Genomic DNA, 20,677 nt, shown 5'->3' on the forward strand with positions numbered 1-20,677 from the left:
TTTCATTGTGTCTTAAATTAAATTAGTGCCATTAACCTAAAAGGCTGTGAGCTGAAATTTTCACTACCAAACCACATTGTTTTGTGGTGTGCACCTGTACTATCTGATACTTTGACAGAAAGCAAAAGATCCATCCAGGCAATAGAAACTGAAGGAAATAGTCTGGGGAAATAGACAATACAGACATGCTGTAGGTATTTTACCAATTGTTGCCAGCAGTGGAAATTTCCTTTGTACAATGTTCCACAGCATTACTTATCTCTGGTTCTCCTTTACCTGCAGAAGCAGGACCTTTACCACAGCAGAATAAAATCTAATATCCTATTGACACCATTTTAAAAAGTAAATATGTTCTTTGCTCACCAGGTCTATGGTGGTTATCTGTGCTCTCTTGAAACATTTTAAGAGGTTTTTCTCTTGGTACATGCTCCTGTAGGCACTGGGGCTATGGAAAATGTTAAAAATAGAGTCCTGCTTCCTTTATTAGGTGAGTTTAAAGTTCCTTCATTGTTGAATGTCAGAAGAACAATTAAGTTTTATCTGAGCAGAGCAGGATGTCCCTCGATGCAGGTTACAGCGCATCCAGTGATACTATTAAAAGAAAGATCCTTTGTTGTTGCATTGGGGAATCCTTATAAAACATCAGGAAAACTGCCTGGAAGAATATAAATGTGTTCAAGCAATGGAGTGAAATACTCTTAAACTGCGGGGTGATGGCCTGTAGCTGTGGATAGGTTTTCAAAGTAGCTGTTTTGATGTGATTGTTGCTTTTCCCAACAGTTGTAAATTGGATGTACTGGAACCCTTTTTTTCTTAAGGCTTCTGCTGTTTGGAGTTACAGTTCAGAATCAAAGCTTCTGTTATTAAAGAGAGCATCTAGCATAGAGTTCATTAAATAAACCTTTTTTCTTTTGATAAGATGCATATGTGGCTTAGATGCTTCCAGAGATGTTAGGTTTCCCCCCATACAGGCCAATGTGGTCTTGCAAGACTTGTTTTGTGTAGCTGTTACAGGTGCATCTAGTGTTGGCGTTGTCTTGGTCTGTGATGTGGTTCCCTAGACTGTTGGAAGCTTGCCTTCCTAGAGTCACTACCACTTCAAAACAGCTGTGCAGAGTTACACCAAAGATCATGCTGTGGTGGCAAGAACCCACAGGGTGGCTGAAGTTCAGGTGAACTTGCATCAAGGTGAGCGTCAGCTGGAAACCACCTGCCTTGGTCACCTTGTCAGCCCATGATGGGATTGGGCTAACTGAAGATGGACTTTCTGACTGAGCTAAGGTCCCTTGGTGGTCATGAAGATTTCCTACTGTCTGTGAAGTCAAGAGCATGATTTATCTTGGTGTAATGGAGCAGAACAGATAATTGTTCCTTGGAGCAAACATTTCCCATAACTGCCTGTATAAGGGGGTTTGGAATTATGTGCTTCCCTGTAGATGTGTGACTTTAGGTGAGGTGATTGCATCCATGGTACCCCAGGACTGGTAGAGCTCATGTCACATACACCTTTTTGTCTGTAGACTGGAGAGAAAAAATAAGGAGCCTGGCTACTGCAAGCCAGTCTGAAGCAGTGAGGAAAACATATCTCCTGTGGCTGTGGGAGAGGCAGTTCAGAGCAGAAGTAAACTTGCTCTTGGGAGCTAACCTGCCAGCTTCTCTAGCTCAGCTGTACAGATCCCTCAAAACCCAGGCACCAAATATGTATTGCTTAGTAATTGTAGCCAAAGTTCAGCCTTCACATTGTTTTTATAGATGCTAACATTTTGAATTGATTTCTTTTTCAAAAAATGCTAAAAATACCTGTTGTTTTTCATCTGCCCTACTTTAAAATGAGTGAAAAATCACGTACTAAGATTTGTCTGACATTGTGCAAAGAAGAATTTAGAGTGAACCACAAATACACATGGAAATCTGAGTTGGGTAGGAAAACTTGGGAACCTCCTGACTAGAGTCATCCTGGTCCCAAGACACAAGCTGTGTGAGCTGTAGAGAGTAAGAAGAGGAGCTACAGGTTTTTTTTTTAGTTGTCTTTCTTTAGTTCCTGTCTGTCACTATGGAGGGTTCAGAGTTAGAATTGCATCTGCTCTTTTTTTTTTCTGCCCTTGACCTTCTCTGTATTTTACCTTCTTTGTTCTCCTTATTGTTATAAAATTGTAATTTCTGTAACATAAATTACATTTGTATGAGCCATGTTCTTGAGGGAATTGTTTATCCCTGGGTTTTGGGGTATGTTATTGGGGCAGCTTATTTAACCCTTGCTTCTGAAGGAATAGAATAAAACAGATGTACAGGAGAAGCTTACAGATAGAAGTGTAAGCTTTGGAACATGAGGCAAGCTTGATTTATTTGGCTAAGACTTATTTTTTCTTGTTTTAAGCACCTTGAGTTTGGGGATAGGTTGTGAGGGATGTGATTGGTAGGATAGGTTTGGGGGTGTGATTGTGAGATAGTTTTTTATATATGAAATTGTAATACTTACATTCTGCCTGCTGTTACTAAAGTACTTTATGTAAGTGCTAGCAATTCTAAAAAGAAATTATTAGGACAATTAATAGCTCTTGACACTTTTTATTGTCTTTATTTGCTTTTGTATCTTCCCTGGTTCTGCATATTCCCAGTGTAGTTGCAAGTTGCAGGAGACATAACCTTTCTGCACACTGCTTGTCGATCTCCTTCGATTCCTGCTGTACCTCTTTTCTGATTCAGCCACCTCACGCTCTTCCCCAGATCTTTTTCTGATCGCTGTCTCAAAGCTTGGAAGCATCAGCACATTAATCCCCCTTTCAGGTTTTTATCTTTGTTCTTATTGATACTGTTTGGCCAGAGTACAAGGTGTATAGCACACTGTATTACAGATTGGTTCAAAGCAAATCCATCAACTTTTCTAAAATTAGGCAATGCTGGTTGAAAGATGCTGTGCACATTTTTTATGAGGGTTTTTGTGCTCATATGTAGGCACATTAAAAATGGCTGAACTCATGTAAATCTCTCTGGTAAGTCTAGACTTCTTCAGTGTCTAGGTCCTTTCATTATTTACAAGTAAATACATCTTAAAAATGCAGTCATAAATCTTTGAAAACATCTTCATTTGTGCTCAGTTGAAACTTTGTTAACTGTATTATACAAAATTGACAGCCGTGTAGAAATGTTTTAACTCTCTGTAGATAGGATTGAATCCTGCTTGTACTGATAGGAAAGCAAGCTGTGGAACTTAGGATGCCTGTTGTTGAACAAAACTTTTTAATATCTCTAAATTTAAAAGGAAGGAAACATACAGGAGACTGAAAGCATAGAAATACATATTCCTGAGTCAAAAGTAAAATAACTGGGAAAGGGAAAAAGAAGTGCTGGTATGTAAATGCTGTATAACGTGTTTGCTGAGGATACATGCTGCCTTTTGCTTTTCAGTCTTACAGCGCTGACTGGGTTCTTGAAAATGAAAGCTGGCCAGGCAGAATGCACTGTGTGACAGAGTGGGTGCTGTGTTTTGCAAAGTGTTAGTTAGGAGAGAGGAGCATGGAGCCAAGGTGCCAAGGACATTGCTGGCCCTTGGATGTGCTGGGAAGGTGCTGAGTCATCTCAACCTGTCTTGCATTGTGGTGGAGATGTTGGCCCACCTCTCTGTTCTGTCTGTACCCTGACATTCACAGGAAACCTTTGTTGATGTTATCTGCTGCCATACACGCATGCCAAAATCTGCATCAGTGCCCAGCTTTTGGGTTTGAAAATGAGGATGTGGTTCCTGTACCTAAGACTTCTCTCTCCATCAGAGCTATTTACATCTATTCATGTTGTTACCTCTGATCTGGTGTGCCCTGGAGAGTTTTGTTGCAATCTCCCAGCATTCAAACATAAGTATCCACAGTGGGATTTGCGAATACGTGTCTTTGGAAAATTGGTGCGTGATACTTAAAGCAGCTATGCAGCATCCAAATTGCACATTTCATAAGGCATCGAAAGAAGGTGGGCAAGCAACATTAAATAGCATATTTGTGCAAAAGCAGCTGAAGTGTGATTTCTGTGGGAACTATGACTACTTGCCTAGGTTTCATGGATCTGAATTCCTCATTTAGTGTTTTAAGTAATATAGGAGGGTTTTCAGTCTGGTTTTGCATCTACTGTCCTTTTGTTCCAGACCTCTTTAAGGAGCTAGGTCTCTGAATACTCTTTGTTTTGTTTTTCTTTCTGGGTACAGATCAAAAAGGAGATAATTATCCCAGCTAGATCTGTGGCATATTGAATCTCCAAGCATCAGGAGGAATCTCAGTGCATCACATAGCATGTTGCATCAGCAGCAGTGCTTGTACAGCTTGTTGGTGAGGTCCATGGCAGGGACAGGTTCCTCTGTTCCTGAGAGGGATCATGGAATAAATAAACTAATAAAAGCACCAAGCTGCATCAGTCATCTTTTTCAGCTACTGTTTCCTCAAATTGTGTAATATTTCAGCCTTTTCTTGTGGGTAGTGCTTGATTATCATTACTGTTAAGTATGTTGTAAAGAAACCTTAAAAATATGACTCTTCCTCAAATACATGAATTCACTAATACTAAAGAGCAGTTGCCTGAAGGACATTTTACGTGTCATGCAGTGTTACATTCTCAATCACCCACTCCTGCTTGATTTCCACAGAGCAGATTTATTTTTCTGGTTGTTTCGTAAACTATGCAGCAGCTAAACAAACTATATTGTTATTTATAAATACATTTGATTGTAAGCTGTTCAAATAGCAGTGGAAACAACTTGACTCTAGGTAAATGACGAGTTTAGCCATTGCCCTTCCTCTCTATCCTCCCTCATCCCCTTGGTCTATCCCATCTCCTGCACACATACACAGAGAAGGGCAGTCTGCTAAATTAAACTGATTTTTTTGTTTCTGTTCTTTCCTGAAGTCTGACTTTGGATTAGGTGCCATTAACTGTTTGACCCTAGCTTTTACACATGCATGTGACTTTCAGGGTAACTTCATGTTTAGCTTGTTGTGTGTTGTCATTTTTTGGATGTTTTTTAAATAGTTGGTTTCTTTTCTGTGCATACATTCATAAAGAGTTTGCACTCCTTCACATTCCCATTTTCTTTTTTTTTCCTCATTGTCAGTTACTTATTCAGAAAATTGGCCAGTGGTACAGGTGGTGGAGGATGTTTTAAATTAAGATCTGTGGATGAAAAGGCTATGTGTGAGCTCCATGTGGTTAAGGATAATGTTGATGTGACATACTAAACTGGAGGCGGTTTCTGCTTAGGTTCTTGAACTACTGCACAGGGCATACCCTAGTGCTGGTGTTGTGTTATGTCCTCTCCCAGCTTATTGTCTTCTGTTAAATCATTTTGTAGATTGAATCCGTCCCTAACTCTTGCATGCATCTCCTTTGTTCCTCATCCACCTGCACCCTCCTAGCTGCCAAACAATGAAATACTCTTCAGTCAGTATTAAATTTTAAGTTTATGATGGGAATGTCTTGGAAAAGAATCGTGCAGTTCTAGGCGTAAATGTGTAGTCCTCTGGAAGACTGGAAAATGAGGTGATGGAAAATGCCAGGTTTTAGTTCGCAGGCAGCAGCATTTAAATGGTTTGCTATAATCATATTAGGGTAGAATTAAACGGAGTTCTTTATTTTGTACTGCAGTGAAATAGGGCTGTTACTGATCATTTTCTCCTCCCTCTTGCTTTGATGATTAGTGTGGAAACTCAAGCAGCAAAAATTACAGGAGTTCTGCAGCGATGCACAGTGAAACTGGTGTGAGAGGATCTGAGTTGGAGTTTTGTGTCCTTGCACATGAGAGCTCTGGTGCTTTCCTAATAGACTGAAAATGAGACCACTGCTGCTTTATAAGAGGTCTGTTCCAGCCACATTGCTCTACAGCTTGGCAGATGGTGGCATGTGAATGGTTTCATATTGATTGGATGGATTTGCCTCAGGGTAAGAGGAGTGTGGGTCCTTAAAGATGCACTTCAGGATATTTTTTTTTTATTTGAAAAAAAGGATATTTATAAAACACTTCTCTTTAAATCAGAGGAGTGTGTGGTAATCAAAGCACTGAAGTTACCTGGAGATAAAAAGTTCTTAAATACATAATCACAAAGACCAAAAAGCTAGGAAGGCTTATTTACTAAATTATTACATTTTTACGTTAGAAGAAAGTGACACTTTCAATTAGTGTTCAAGGCATATGGAGAATAAGAAAATAAGCTTATTTCATGCAAACAGAAATCGATGCAAATAACCTTTCTCCTCATATAAAAAGGGATGACTTGAAACTCAATACATATTCAAGAAGGTTAAGTCATTACTGCATCACTTTAATATTAGTTAAAGGCCAACAAAGAAAATCGCTACTCTGCATGTACTTACTCAGCAAGGATTGCTATAAAGGAAAGAATTAGGTGATGGTACTTTTTAGGTGATAAATCTGAAGAAGCCCTTGTCCATACAACGCATTTATTCTTTAACCCTAGTAAATAGCCTTTTGGGTTCTGCCTTTTAGCACAGGTAGTTGGCAGAGATGCCTTAATTCTCCAGTGATTTATCCCTGCTGGTAAAGACATTTTGTGATGCTCTTTGTTTATTGTTCTTTCTCACACCTCTATTTTGTGCTTCAATGTTGTAAATGTTGTTTGTAAATCCTTTGGTATGAAATTACTTTTCAAATGTGTTTGTACAGTACCTTACACAAAGATCCCAATCTCATTGAAGCCTCTGGGTGTTGCTGTAGAGTGAGTGAATTCATATTTTTTATAGTTATGGAGGTATTCTTGAGGTATCTGACCTTAAAGGGGTGGAGGGAGGAGAAATGAGATAGCTTGTAGACATGTAGGAATGGGAACAGTTTGATAACTTAGGAGACTTAAGTGCTGTTGAGAACTGAATCTGTTCTGTTTCCATCGTGTGTTGTGTGCAGCAGTGGTTTCATAAATGAATTTGAGCCAAAAAATGTCATAGCAGGGTCTTAACAAGTTGTCTTCAAATTTACTTGAAGGTGTAGTTGTATTTTCTAACAAACTCTACCCACGTGTGAATTATTTACTTGCTGAATTTTCGTTTTCCATGGAAGAGCACTGTTGTGCATAACTTCCTTATTGTATTTCTTACGCAGTACAGCCCATTTCTATTGGTGTGCTTTCCCTTTTAATTACACTTTGTTCTCAGAACTGATTGGATTTTATGATTCAGTTCGCTTTTTGTGAATGAAATGTACCTGTATAAATTTTAAGGTCCCTTTGGAAAAAAAAATCAGCGGTGAAAGTTGAGTGATTCTGGGGTTCTTGTGTGTGGGCTTGCTTCTGGGGAGGTTGGGGCTTTTAAGCAGTTGGAAAAAAATTTCCTCTTGCTTGATGAGTGTAGAGGGATTTATGCTGTATATCACAACCAACAGCTATTCCAAGAAAAATCTTTAAGATGGTTACTTGAATCTGTGTACACTGCCCACCTGGTGGTTATGGAGTGAACTGTTACTTTAAAGAATAGTTTAAACAACAGCCATGTTTGGGGCAGGCTAATCTTGCAAAGAGAGCAGTACATATAACAGGAGTCTACAGTGTGATAAGGGGAAAATTCAGCTCACTGACTAGATGTTTTAATGTGCGAACTCTAGGGAAATAACATATTGACTATTCTGTTGTGCGCAAGAAAATTGAAGAACCCTTTGCAGACAGAGGGCTTGCAAAGGATTCTTTCTGTTTCTCTTAACCAAAATCTGTGGCAAGATGTTTGAAATCAGCAGGACGCTTAATGCTGCTTTGTTAAATAATGAGGTAATATTTTGTCACTTTTTCTGGGCAGCATCTCTTTTTTTTTCCTCCTTTCTCCTCTGTATGTGAAGGATTCAGTTTAATATTCTGAAAGTAAGAGATTTTTTTAAAAAAGACATTCTTCAATTTCTTATTTTTTTCCTTTTGATGCTTTTGGAGAATTGGGTTGTCTTTTATTTTGCGGTTTCAATCGGCTGCTGTTGCCTAGGACATTATGCCACGTAAGGCTTCTAAACTGCACAGAGTAGGTAGTTATTAACGCTGAATTGGCTTCTGGTATAGTCCATCTGGGCTCTGTATGAGAGAGCTTGCTAGCGGCTACTGATGCTAAGATACCCGCAACCTTTGGGATGTATGCGTGGTGGAGAGGGGCTCAGTGATATGAGATCACTTCTTTTAAGGGAAACTGTCATTAATGAGTCAAGAAACTGCTCATTTATGGTAAGGAGAGGGAGGGGGGGGTTGGGGGGGCTGGGAAACAACCCTGTGATTTCATTTTGATATTGGATTAGCTGTTTTAAGACAAGTTTCCTTTTTGTGGGGATGGAAGATTGCATTAAAAATATGCTTTGCTCAGGGGCTTGCTGGCTGGTGCTGGAGAGACTGTATTGAGAAGCTGATGCTTTACAAATGTCACAACCGAGATGCGGTGTGGTCAGTCCCTTACCCTGAAAGATAAATGGTACTGTTGGAAACACGAGAATAAGGTTGACTTTTTCAACAATAGGATTCTGCCTTTGTCTTTACAGAGAGAGGCCTCTGAGGACGTTGGAGCGTTTTAGTGTTCCTGGGAAAGCTTGCATGTGTGGGGTGCTTTTTGGGGAACTGGTCAGTGTGCAGAGTACCTGGATTTACAGATGGATAAGATAGCTGATGTTTTAGGGGAGCGGCATGCAAGTATTGTTTCAGAAAAATGGCTGAATCTTTTTTATATGCATAACGAATTTATAGAAACAAAGTAAGCTGAAGTTGAAAAGATTTTAAAATAATTTCTGGATGCCTTCTTCAGTGTTATTAACCCTTGAAGAGACCTTAAGGAAAAATTTGCATTACAAATCGAACTTTAATATTCGCTGTATATTTGCACGAGGATGTATGGTAATATCCTAGCTCTGTGGCATTTTTGTGCCTGTGTGTTCAGTCTTAATAGGTCACTTAAATATTTCAGTTAGGAAATTTCTTACAAGCTAGTCAAATCTTCACTAGTTTTTGCCAAGCTACAAATGTGCTCAAAAGGATGCACGGTGAGAGAAATCTTCTGCAGCCCTTTACATTGTTCATATTTTAATTGAATTCGGTGCTCATTCACAAATGGATTGTATGATGTCTTCTAAATGCGTTTTTTCTCTGCACTTGGTGTGTTTCTAGCTATATTTTACAAGCTTACTATATTTCCTATGTTTTATTGGTGTGTTTAGTCTGTGTGTGTTTGAGTGTGTCTGTGCTTTAAAGACATGGAAAATGTACAGAATGTCAGTTCAGAGCTTAGCAGTTTGGAGTGTATATTTTTACTTAAACTTCTAGGACAATTATTATTTATTACATATTTTTGAAAATGGTTTTGGTGGTTTGTAGCCACGTTTTCTTTCTCCAGGAAAGATTTAAGTGAGCTTATAACATGGCCCATCCTAGCTTTACCCGTTTTTAGCTTTTATGTTTAAAAACACTTTCAGTGATACTGAATTTAAAAAAAAAAAAAAAACATTTGACTGTTGAAATGACTGTGTGAATGGTAGAATTAAACGATTCCTACAGCTGAGTACTACTGGCTTGCTTTAGTTGAGATTAATGTAAATTCAAGGTTAGTTGCAATTACAGGATGCCATGCCTTGTTACTTTGGCCAAAACGTGCTTTAGGAAAATAACTCCAAATGAGAGGAAGAAATGAATGCTTTCCTAGCTGGTGATAATTCTTAATAAACTTGGTTGGGAGAGAGTGAAATCCTGTGGTTTGGAAGTGAAGTTTTGTTAGTTTGTCAGTGGCAGCAAGCGGGAGATTAATGAGTGTGCATTGTTAAGTTAAGCACGTTCTGCTCTCAGGCTGGAGGGAAAAAAAAAACACAAAACACCACCTTTTAAATGCCCAAAGTTTGTTGTTTTATTTTCTGTAGAGCTGAAGAATAATAAAACAAGGTGGTGAAATAATTCGGGAATACTACTGTCATTCAGGGGGAGTGCTCTGATAAATAGGTGTCTGCTGTGCCTTAAGACAGTGGCAAGTGCCAAGTGGCAGCAATATCAAATCCACTTCTAAAAATACGTATTTTAAAACAACCTCAGAGGGATGAAGGAAGGAGGGATGGGTTGATTTAAATAATCGATAGTACCTGAAAATAAATGCAGCTTTAAATGCACGTCGAAGTGCTTTTGTTGTGCCTTTAAGCCTAGAGGCAGATCATTAAATATGCATTTCTCCGGAAAGCAACTGTCGAGAAAGATAAGGTAGTTAAAATACGCCGGACCTGGGAGCAGGGCGTGCAGGAGGTAAGAAGATGTAGGCACTGAAGCATGGCCGAGGTAGGACATCGCTGCGGCCGAGGGTTCCCGTGCCGCTGGGGTGGGAAGAGGAAAAAAAAACAAACCAAACACACATATATTAAAAAAAAAATACAGGGATGCGTGTTGTTTCTTCAACCGGGCCTTAATTACTAGACACAAGCAGCAGTTCAGAAATCTGGTCTCTGTTGTTGTAGAGGTCAGCGAATCATTAACATTGTCAATCTGGCAGCGGCTAATTTCAATAGCACCTGATGTCGCAACGCCCCCCCCGCGCGGCGCGGCCAATCAGCGCCCGGGCGCCGCTGACAGATGGCGCCATAAATGGCGGTGGCGGGGAGAGGCCGCCCGCCAGTGCCAGCAGGGCTGCGCGCCGCTCCGCCCGCCGCCGGGCCGCGCCGGGACCCACGGACCCTGCCACCGGAGCACTGGGGGGAAAACACCGCCGTATTTATGCTTCTTCTTCTTTATTCTTAATTATTGCTATCCGTTAACTATTATTCTCGCTGCACAAACGTCTTAGCACTGTGCTTGGTGGATCTTTTAAGAAATAATAATAATAATAATAAAAATAGATCTCTATATATCCCTGAAAAACCTTAGCAAATCCGTAGAAGAGTTGAAGCCTTTCAAGACCCAATATTTGCCATTAAGAATGGTTATGGTAGGTATTAGTAGATTTAAAATCTGATTGTAGCCGGGGTTATGTAGAGGTAGATGTAGAAGCTAACATACAGATTATTTTTTTTCCCCAAACCTGCATCATTCTCAGTCTGTGTTTTCACATGAATTTAGTTTTCTGCTACTGATCTGTTTGTCCGTGATCTCTCCCTTTCCCCCCCCCCTTTCTCTCTCTCCCCCTCTCTCGCTCTCTCATATTTAATGTGTGCATATCCTTTAATAAAGGATGTACTTTGTCATTTTAAGGTAATTGCCATTTCTCTCAGAATAAAGGAAAAAGCTCATTTCTAATGCGAGGCTGGTATGTGGCTAACTGAAATGCAAAAGGAAGAAGAGGCTTTTTTTTAAGTGGTGGAAGGGAGGGGAGTTAATTTCCACATTGACATTTTGGAGATACAAATGCAGAGCAAAATCCTGGGGGGGGGGGGTGGGGGGGGGGCGGGGAGTGGGGGGAGGGTGGGGGGGGGAGAAAAAAAAAATGCCTCGAGATTGGTAATTTTCTTTTGGTGGACTGCGCAATAGGTATGGTAATTTTAAAAGAGGGTGATTTATATGAGCTTCAGTAAATGCTGCATATTGTATTTCAAAGAGTTTCCTGTCATGACCTCATAAAAAGAGGAGGAGGCTTGTATGTGTTGCAGCGCCTAGTATATGTCGATTTTGTTGCATCGTTGGGCAGCAGCGCTGTAAGAAGGAATGTCAGCTTTTACATAACACTCTTTTTGCTTTTGACTCTGTGAGGGGCTGTAAGGGTCCATCTTTGTGATCACAGATGGAGTGGAATGGCTTGAAAATGGTAAGTGAACGGGGAGAGCCTGCTCGTGGGGTTTTGTCTCGCTTCTCGCGTGCCTCGCGAATTTCTTTTGTTCGGGGCAGTGGATCGTGAGTCATAAAATAAAATTAGAGAGCCTTGTTTATTTTTTTTTTGTGGGATATGTCTGCCTGTGTGTGTGTATATATATCTATACCTATTTAATGTATCTAACTGTGATGGCCCTTCACGGCGTTTCCATTGAACGTTGCGTTTCAGTCGAGCGAGGATGGTCTCTGCTGACAGTCACGGTGTCATTGTACCGCATGTGCCTGGCGGATCAGGCAGCCGATGATGCCTTTTCATCTCCGTTTGTCTTACACCAGCCTTAAATACAAACCTAATAATCGCCTCTAAAATACAGGTATTGCGTTTCCTACGGAGCCGGTGCTGTAGAGGATGGGGTGGATGGCTGGATGGATGGATGGATGGAAGGGTGTGTTTTTTGTGTCAGGGTGGGGGCTGGGGGTGGGGGGAAAGCCGTGTTGTTTTGTGCTTTTTTAAATGCCGGGAGAAGTCAAAGCCACTTATGTGAAAAATAGTATTTCTATTTTTAGGCTATATTTTCCTTGGCAGAGGAGCCCGGGTGCTCTCGCTCGCCTCATCCCCTCTTTTGTGCTTCCCTTACAGATTGTGCAAAATGGCATGATCAAATACAACTGCCGGGGACGAGAGGGGCGACCCGGGTGGGGGCTGGGACCCAACCCGCACAATACCCGTCCCTCTGCCAGCCCCGCGGGATGCTGGGGGGTGTGGGTGTCTGTCTCCCTCCCCTCACCCCCCAATCCTTTTCCCCTTAATTTAACGTTTTGCAGACTTTTGCCGCGGATATTTATTATAAGCAGGGAAACAAAGCGACGGTCTTTTCCCATTCTTACAGGATTGTCTTTGTCTAGCTGCTTGTTTTGATGGGTGTAAAACAAATAAGATTAGACTGAGCAGCCGAACTGAAAGCGATAGCTGGGAGGAAAAGCCAATGAAAGGTTGCCGGGGAAACGAGCATAGGGGAAGCTGAGTGGGGGAGCAGGTGGCAATCATGTGGGAATACTGCAAACAGTGTAAAAAAAAAATCTAAAAAAAAAAAAAGCAGGGGCTACCTCGATTATCTCTGCTGTTCTTTGTGGCAGTCACAACTTTAATTATTCTTTATAAATAGGTGTTAATTACATTTCTGGCTCAGGCTTACAGTGATTTCTAGAAATCTGGTTTTAAGCATCTGTTCTTTCTCCTCTGCAAAAGAGGGTTATCTTTCTTTTTTTTTAATTCCTTCCTCCTCCCTGCTGTGAAATTGTACGTGCAAAAAATTGCAAGGAATCCTGTGAGGCAGTATAAGAAAAAATGTAAATTGTATTGAATGAAGTTGACAGAGGTATAATAGTGAACTCCCACAGCTGATAGCTTCTGCAAATCATTTCTTAGAATTTTCCAGCAAATGTCCCTATGAGAACAGTAGGTAGAATGAATTTACCCTAAGCAGTGATTTTGTGTTAAGTGATATTGGTATTTTTACAAAATCAGATGGTTATGTGGCAGAATAATCAGTTCAGGGGAGTTCACCATATTGTAGGGTTTGTGCTAAAGTGGAATTTACAAACATGAGATTATTCTTCTCTTAGTCTCCAGCCCCACCTTTAGCCACAGTCTATTATATCTGCTGGAGCAATATCCACTTCCAATGTCAGGTTCCTTGTGGCAACTTTCCTTTTTAAACTGAGGCTGAATATTTTGCCGATTGTGACTGGCTCTTATTGTAGTGGCAAACAATAATGGGAAACAGCAGAGGTGCATTGGCGCTAGGAGTGCTAAAAAAGCGTAGTAGGCTAGTAAGTGATAGACGGTAGCGTAAAAGATATAAAAATGTGGTTGCCCGGAAAATGCTCGTCTATCACACATCAGGAGGCACAAGAGAAGCAGAGCAAGAATATAGAACACGCCTTTCTTTCAGTCTTGGGTTTTTCAGATATTTTTACTTCCTTTCTTTCTCTGGTTCAGGGTTACTTTGAATGCGAATTCGAGCAGGAATGATAGTGCTTAGTTTAAATGCGAATGAAAACAAATTAAGTCTCCCTTTTAATTTCCTTTAAGTATCGCTTCTGCTGCAGTCCTTTCTGTGAAGAAGTAATTGAATGGCTCTCTGAAAACTGCACTGCTTTACAATGTAGATAGACGGGGAGGGGGGGAAATCTTGAGGGTGTGTGTGCATGTGTAAAATTCTGTATTTCACAGTCTGTGCATGTGCAGGAAGATGTAGTCTGACATGCATTGTAGTTGTACGTGAGAGTAAAATAATTTTTCTTCTGTCCAAAACAGAGGTACTGTGTTCTAAATCTGTTAACTTAGTCATGACAATAAATAAGGGTGCCTTTTATTATACACAGCTGCATTATTTGCTTTAAGAGTCATCAGCTAGTAGTTACATTTTCATTTTCTGTTCAATTTGGTGTTTCTACAAAGATTTTAAAATAATGTAATCCTTGTTTTATGGCGCACGTGTTCCTGCGTCAATTTTCCTCTTTTCTTTGTTTTAAGATTATTTTAATGAATACAGCCTGCTTTTACTTGGTGGCATTTTCTTTTTGCATATAAAAGATGTCATTGTACATCCTCATATAGAAAAACAGCTATTAAGTTAGTAAAATGTAAGTCAGACACTATGGATAAGGAAGGAAAGATAAATGTTAAAACCTTTCTATTCAGACAAAAAGGTGGAGAATATGTAGTTGGCTTCAGATACCACAATTTTAAAGAAAATTGTTGTCTTGATGAATTACTAGTCCAAAAGGATGAAATTGTACAATTGGATATTGATGCAAGGTGAATACCAGCCACCAATTAAAAATCCTATCCCCATGTAGTCTGCTGTTCCTATGTTAGATACAGGGTTGCTTCTCCACTGTTGACTGGCTTGGTTGCCTCCTTTGCTTTCTTCTTTAATAATTTTACCTTTTTGAGCTCTCTCAAAGTGAGCTGGAGCTGTTGTGACAAAGGATGGTTACAGTGAGCTAGAAGGGGTATACTTAAAAATCCCATTTGAATGGGTTTGGTATAGTCTTCATCATCTTTATTTGGTCCTGTTAAATATTGTGACTCTGTTGAAAGAAAATCCAGTTGTGTTAATTTGGCATATATTTAATGTATTCTTTTTCAAAATATCATCCTCTAGGTTACAGTGAAATTTTTTTCCTCAACCTTCCTACTTGGTATGCTGGGAGTGTACTAATTAAGTGCAGGTTATTTTTTTGTGTGTAATTGTGGTACTGTTGGTACATAACCTGGAGCCACTTTACACCCTGAGGTTTTTCAAAAGAAATAAAGTATGATTGTGTCCTGTGTTCTGGCAGGGGGATTTGTTTTCTTTGGGAACTTGCACTTCCACAATAATTTCAGCAGACACCCCAGGCAAGAAATGGGCAAACAATATTATAGTGAGAGGGAGAGAGATGAAGATAATCTGACAAATCCACTTGTCTGTTTTAGCAATCTCTGTCCACTAGACAACTCATTTACATGCCTGGACACACTAAAATGTACATTTGTCTGTGGGACAGCTGACTGGATACAGTCCGATGCACTGGCAAATACTGCATTGCAGTATTTTTTCAATGTCATTGGGGTTTTTGGGGAGAAGTGGGCACAAACAGTCCTCTTGCAAGTGAGGAGATGTTAAAAAGCGTGGTATGTCTCTAAAGGATAGGCCAGATTTTGCAAAATTTGCTAATCTGATGGAAAGTCACCCCTCCCCCATTGCACTCCTCTCCTGCTCTTTCTCTTTTTTCTTTCTGAGTAGGGTGGATGAAGAGATGGGCATGCATGTATTTGTGTTCTTACATGTGTATCTTCCCTTCTCATTTGAATAGATGTTAAGGAAAACACTAGGATTTGTGTTAGAAGGGAAAGGGCATTTGTCTTATGTTATACTTCCCAATGGTTTGTATGAAAGTCCAGGTACTTCCAAGGAACTTTACAAGAAAAGCACACTTCATCTTCTAAAAAATTTGCTGAGAGGAGAGTAACACTTTTTGGTTCTACAACAGATCTAGTAAAATATCAGTGTTTTAGGGGGACCTGAATCTTTCCTTAGCCTTTGCATTTGAGTACATTTAACTGTTTGAGATAATGCAAAGTGAAGATGTTGGAGAAACAGAATATTCAAAGACTGCTTGCTTGCTTTATATCTTCCTCAAATGACCAACCTTTACCTCCTAAAATACTGGAATATTTTAGGTGCAGGGGTCTTTTGTAGGTCACTAGCTTTGCAGCAAGAAGACGAAGGGAGGGAGAAAAGGTCTCAATGTGTCAGAGGCAGTAATTGTCTAAAATTAGCCATCTAGAAAAAGCAGGAAAGGCTTGGAGGAGAGAAGGATGCACAAATACGTGAAACAGCACTGTGCTAGTCATGGAGATAATGAGTGATAAATCTGAACTGATGCAGTGGTGTGATGTCCATTAATTTTGCAGAACCTTGACTTTGCAAGTTTGTTACTTACTTTGTTCACACCTTTAATTATAACCAGTTTTGGATGATGGCTTGGGGTGCTGAAGATGAGACCTTTTGTTTGTTGTTTACTTATTTAAGTATTCCTGCAGTTTGCAATGGCATTGGAACATCAGTGTTAGAAATTAAATACTTAAGGATTATATAATAAGAAATCAGTTATTTTTTGTGACTACCTGTGTCTCATTTGTACCATTTAAGTTCTTGCTTAAATTAGGAGTTAGCTCAATAGAAACCATGTTAGGTTATCTTCATTTTCTGTGCTTTTCTAAACCTTTTGGAGCTTTGAGTGGATTACTGGTTCTTTAGGGCCCCAAAAAGTAGGGAGGAATCTGAGAGTCTGTCTTACCTATTGTTCTATGCTTGATTTTGTCTTATATGAGGACTTTCACGGATTTTCTTCCTCCTTGAGGTGGAAGGAAATGCTGCAAGCCAGTTGAGAATCCTTAATTAAACAGGATGAAAAGATAGAATCCTGAGAATCCTGAGAAAAAAATAATTAGAAAAAAGAAAGGTAAACCTTTGTGCATCCTATCTGGAAATGGTTTAGTTGCACAGTAAAATACAAGCCTGTCTTTGACAGTATTTAGAGTCAAGATGTATATAAAATTCTGTAGTATGCCTTTGTTGCTAAGGCACACGCAGTTGCGTCAGCGATGCTGTTGTGATGGGAAATTATATGTCCTTGAATTCTAAAAAAAACAGTTTGCTTGATTTTTATTTTAATATTAAACTGCTTTTTTCAAGTTGCTGTTAAAGCTATTCTATATTACGGTTGGTATTTTTCCCAGTCTGGAGCCATGCAACAGTATCTTTCAGAATTGGGGTGTCAGTGTATTTGGCTCTTGAGCACCCTGAAGTCTTGGAGGTCAAGGCGACATGGTAACGTATGCCTGTTTCAAATCAGACACAAATGACTCTGGGAGGTGGTTCTTGTAACTTGCAGTGCTTCAAGAAGGTTCCATGGGTAATGTGTCTCTGTCCACATAAGTGATTTTTGGTGTTGGCGGAGGGCAGTGATGCCACTGGAGCCTTTCCAGTAGCATACATCTTTGAGATCCCACTCCGCTGCGTACCCAGGTGCATTTACTGAGCTGTGGAAGGAAAACTAAACAGCTCCTTCTGGTTTTTGCTTCGTGAGGGATGTTTGGTGAGGAGGTCCTGTCTGACCCTCCATGTAGAGACCAAAGGCAGATGCTGGAGCAGGTAATTGCACTGTGTGTGGGCCTTCTGTGTTGACTTGCAAGTGCATGTGCGCTAGCTTGAAGTAGTTGGTTGCCTTTTCTGAGCCCTGGGAAGTGGTTACTTACAAGTTGAGTGCTGTTGGAAAGGTTTTGAAGGGATGTGAGGGATGAAGGAAGTTAGCTGTCATTATTTTTCCTGCCCTTACTTGGCTGTTCATTATTGCATACTGGAAAAGCAGCAAAGACACCAATACTCACAATTTGTACATTAGGGTAGATTTGACTCATGGCTGCTCAGCAAGGATGTGGAATTCCAGGAAATGACTCTGTCCCCTTGTCTTTTCCAGTATAGATCAGGACAGCTGCCAGAAGTCCATATTTCTCTTCTGCTATTAAAAGCAAGATGATGCATGTGACCTAGAGAATTTCTATTACTAGACTAAACTTTCTTGGTAGATTTTGCATTGGGCATTTTTTGTTTAATATGTGGATTCATTTGAGGTCAGTCTGTGCTTAAGGTGTGGGGTAGTCAACCTGCCTGTAGTAGTTCTGGCGTGAGAGGGTTGGAGTAAACAACATAGATAAAATACTAATGAACCTTTTTAATGGGTAGAATGCTGATCTGGGGAGGAGACCATGGCTTTTATCAGTCCTTCTCAGCTGACATGGAGACTCCTGTAGCCATCAGCAGTTTTGTTAGGTAATAGAAAATTCACTACTCAACAGTGTGAAACAATCCCATGTTTAAGTCACTACACTGTGAAGTGTTAACACATTCTGTGTTTGGGAACAGAGTTATTTGGGGGTATTTGGGTGTTTTTACTTGAGTGAAGGGTTTATAAATGGGGCTGTTAATTACTGTACTTGTCTTCATCTTCTGCTGGTCATCCTTGGTCTTCGAATGGGGGTCAGTGACTTTACTTTTATGTGTAGAAGAATCTATAGGCAAAGACTCATCCTGTTTCTGTAGAGCAGAAGGCACAGTTATGACACTGTACAAGTAATAATGCATGTAAACAAATGCTCCTTAAATAAAAATAGTTCTAATAGCATTCCCTGTATATCTTTGTTCCAAATGAAATTGCTGGCAGTAGATGAGTAGGGGGAAGTTGATTTTTAGCAGAAAGCATGAATGCTGGAGATTCTTCCTAATATGCATGTGCCAGCTATACTGTGGTAACGTTGCTGTCGATTCCCTTCCTGTGAGAGCAGCTGTTCAGGGAATTAATCTCTTTGCTTGATGCAGAGGGTCCTGAAAAATTCAGTGCCTGAGTACGGTAGTGGCTGTAGCCATTTTCAGTGTGACCATTAATGGGAACTAACTCCACGATCTACCACAGCAGCATATTGTTCTTTAGGCTAACTGGGCCAGGACAACTATTTTCTGTATTTTGTGTGCTCTGTGAGATTCCAGTGTGCACTTCAGAATTTGACATTGTGTTTGATAATTTATAGAGCACAGTTTATATTTAACTGTAGACATACTAATATGTGGAAAAAGAGTATTATATTTTTAGAATCCTTTTTTTATTGTCTGTGCTTGTCATTACCCAACCACAGAAAGAAGTGTTCAGAAACGTAGATGCTTGCTGGGGTAGAAATTGTTTGGTTTAGTTTCCATCATTAGTTTTTGCTGTATGCAAAGTGGAGGTTATTTGTGTGATGTTCTTCGTGGCTCTCAAGAAGCTTTGCAGCCACATGTAGCCGCTGCAGCAGCTGCCATCTTCTCGTCCCTTGTTTGGTGTCCTGGTCCAGCCTGGAGTCCTAGGCTGCAATGACCCAGAGGTGCTTAAGTGATCTATTAGTTTTAATAGTGACATAATGTCACTTCTGTCACTGAGTTCTCCTTCTCTGAGGCAAAACACACAGATGGAGTGGATACAGCTTTGGGTCTACCTAGGAGTGCTGAGGCTTGTTAAGAGAAAGCTAGACCATAGCACAGTCACTTGCTTATTCTACCTCTTTAAGCATTCAAGGTCTTCTTATGTGTCTGGACTATTAGGACATTTCTGCCTAACAATCTCTAAAATGCTGCTGGTTTTCTGGTTGCTTATTGATACCTAAGCCAAATGTAACAAGTTTTGAGTCAGGACAGTCGAGGTGGCCGTGGTCCCCACTGGGGTGGCTGGGGTCTCCTGTACCCAAGCAAGGGCTGAGGTTGGCAAGACACCCTGATGGGTGTGTTAGCAGAATTGTGTGTTAACCACGAGTATGTTATAAATGAGGCTCATTCTGTCTTAGAGGAGTTTTGAAGGATTCTTAATTTTTTTGGTGTTTGTAGGATTTTTGCTGTATTTTAATAAGAACCTGGTGTATTTGAATGTGATTGTATTTAGAAATTCTGGGAGACATCTATAGTAACTGAGTAAGAAGAGTGTTTTATTTAACCAGTGGAATGCTTCTGTTTCTTAGTGCAGAGATTAATAGGGTTTATGTCCTGGATAAAAAAATCTATTAGTCTGACATGTGACAGATACATGCATATATACTTGATATTTTTCCTTTTATTGATGAATAATACTGATCTATGGTAAAGGATCTTTGAGTGTAGATGCTTTTATGCATGAGTTGATTTAGGTAGTATTGGGGTAGTTACTGTACATGGTTTGTTTAAACTTACTCTTGTTTAAGCTATTGTGTAAATACTACTTCTGTGAGGCTATCAGACTAAACAGTAGTCAGCACAGACTAAGTAATTTCTTATCACTCTTCCACCAGAAATTTCTCACATCTTCAACTTCTATTACCTGTCCATGATCTTTAAGATGTTGATGGCCGTATTACCTGAGTAATTCATTATAACTTGTCTACCATAGGTATGTTATGAAAGGAAGAATGTCTGTATTTCATCTAAAGTTTAGTTCCATAAGCAGTATTAGCATGGTACAGGGCTGTAGGCTTTCAGATGAATCGTAGAAAAGCTGTAAATTTTTTGTTTATTACTAATTCTGTTCAGTTCTAGGAGAAATAATTTATTTTGCAGTAAACTAATTCTATCATTAGAAATGTTATTATGGTCAGCTCAGTCCTATTTTTGGGGTCTATCTCTGAGACCTGCAAGCAGCAGTATCTATAGAGACTGTTGCCAGTGGTCAAGAAGTACACATGTTGATTAGCGTTTCCTAATTGCATTTACCAGTGTGTCTTCATTAAGATCCTGTTGAGGACAGAGCCTTAAAATACCTTGGTTGTTGTGTGCCTCTGCTAAGCCATCCATTCCTGCTTAAGACAAGCCTGTCTTTGCATGAAAAATGTATGGACA

At 40.0% G+C, this 20,677-nt stretch overlaps 1 protein-coding gene across 7 annotated transcripts in view; it reads left to right on the top strand.

Annotated features, from left to right (window-relative positions):
• The first annotated feature begins 7,507 nt into the window (after positions 1-7,507).
• The window catches only part of ELAVL4 (ELAV like RNA binding protein 4), a 65,564-nt gene continuing 52,394 nt past the window's right edge, over positions 7,508-20,677 (top strand). For 2 of the 7 annotated variants that reach the window (XM_051625367.1, XM_051625368.1), the window contains exon 1: positions 7,790-8,189. In XM_051625367.1, the coding sequence (XP_051481327.1) occupies positions 8,073-8,189 (117 nt within the window). In that variant the 5' untranslated portion in view covers positions 7,790-8,072. The other 5 variants (XM_051625369.1, XM_051625371.1, XM_051625374.1 and 2 more) reach the window with 5 other exon arrangements.

The sequence above is a fragment of the Apus apus genome, chromosome 7 (assembly GCF_020740795.1).
Source record: "Apus apus isolate bApuApu2 chromosome 7, bApuApu2.pri.cur, whole genome shotgun sequence".
NCBI classification, from domain to species: domain Eukaryota; kingdom Metazoa; phylum Chordata; class Aves; order Apodiformes; family Apodidae; genus Apus; species Apus apus.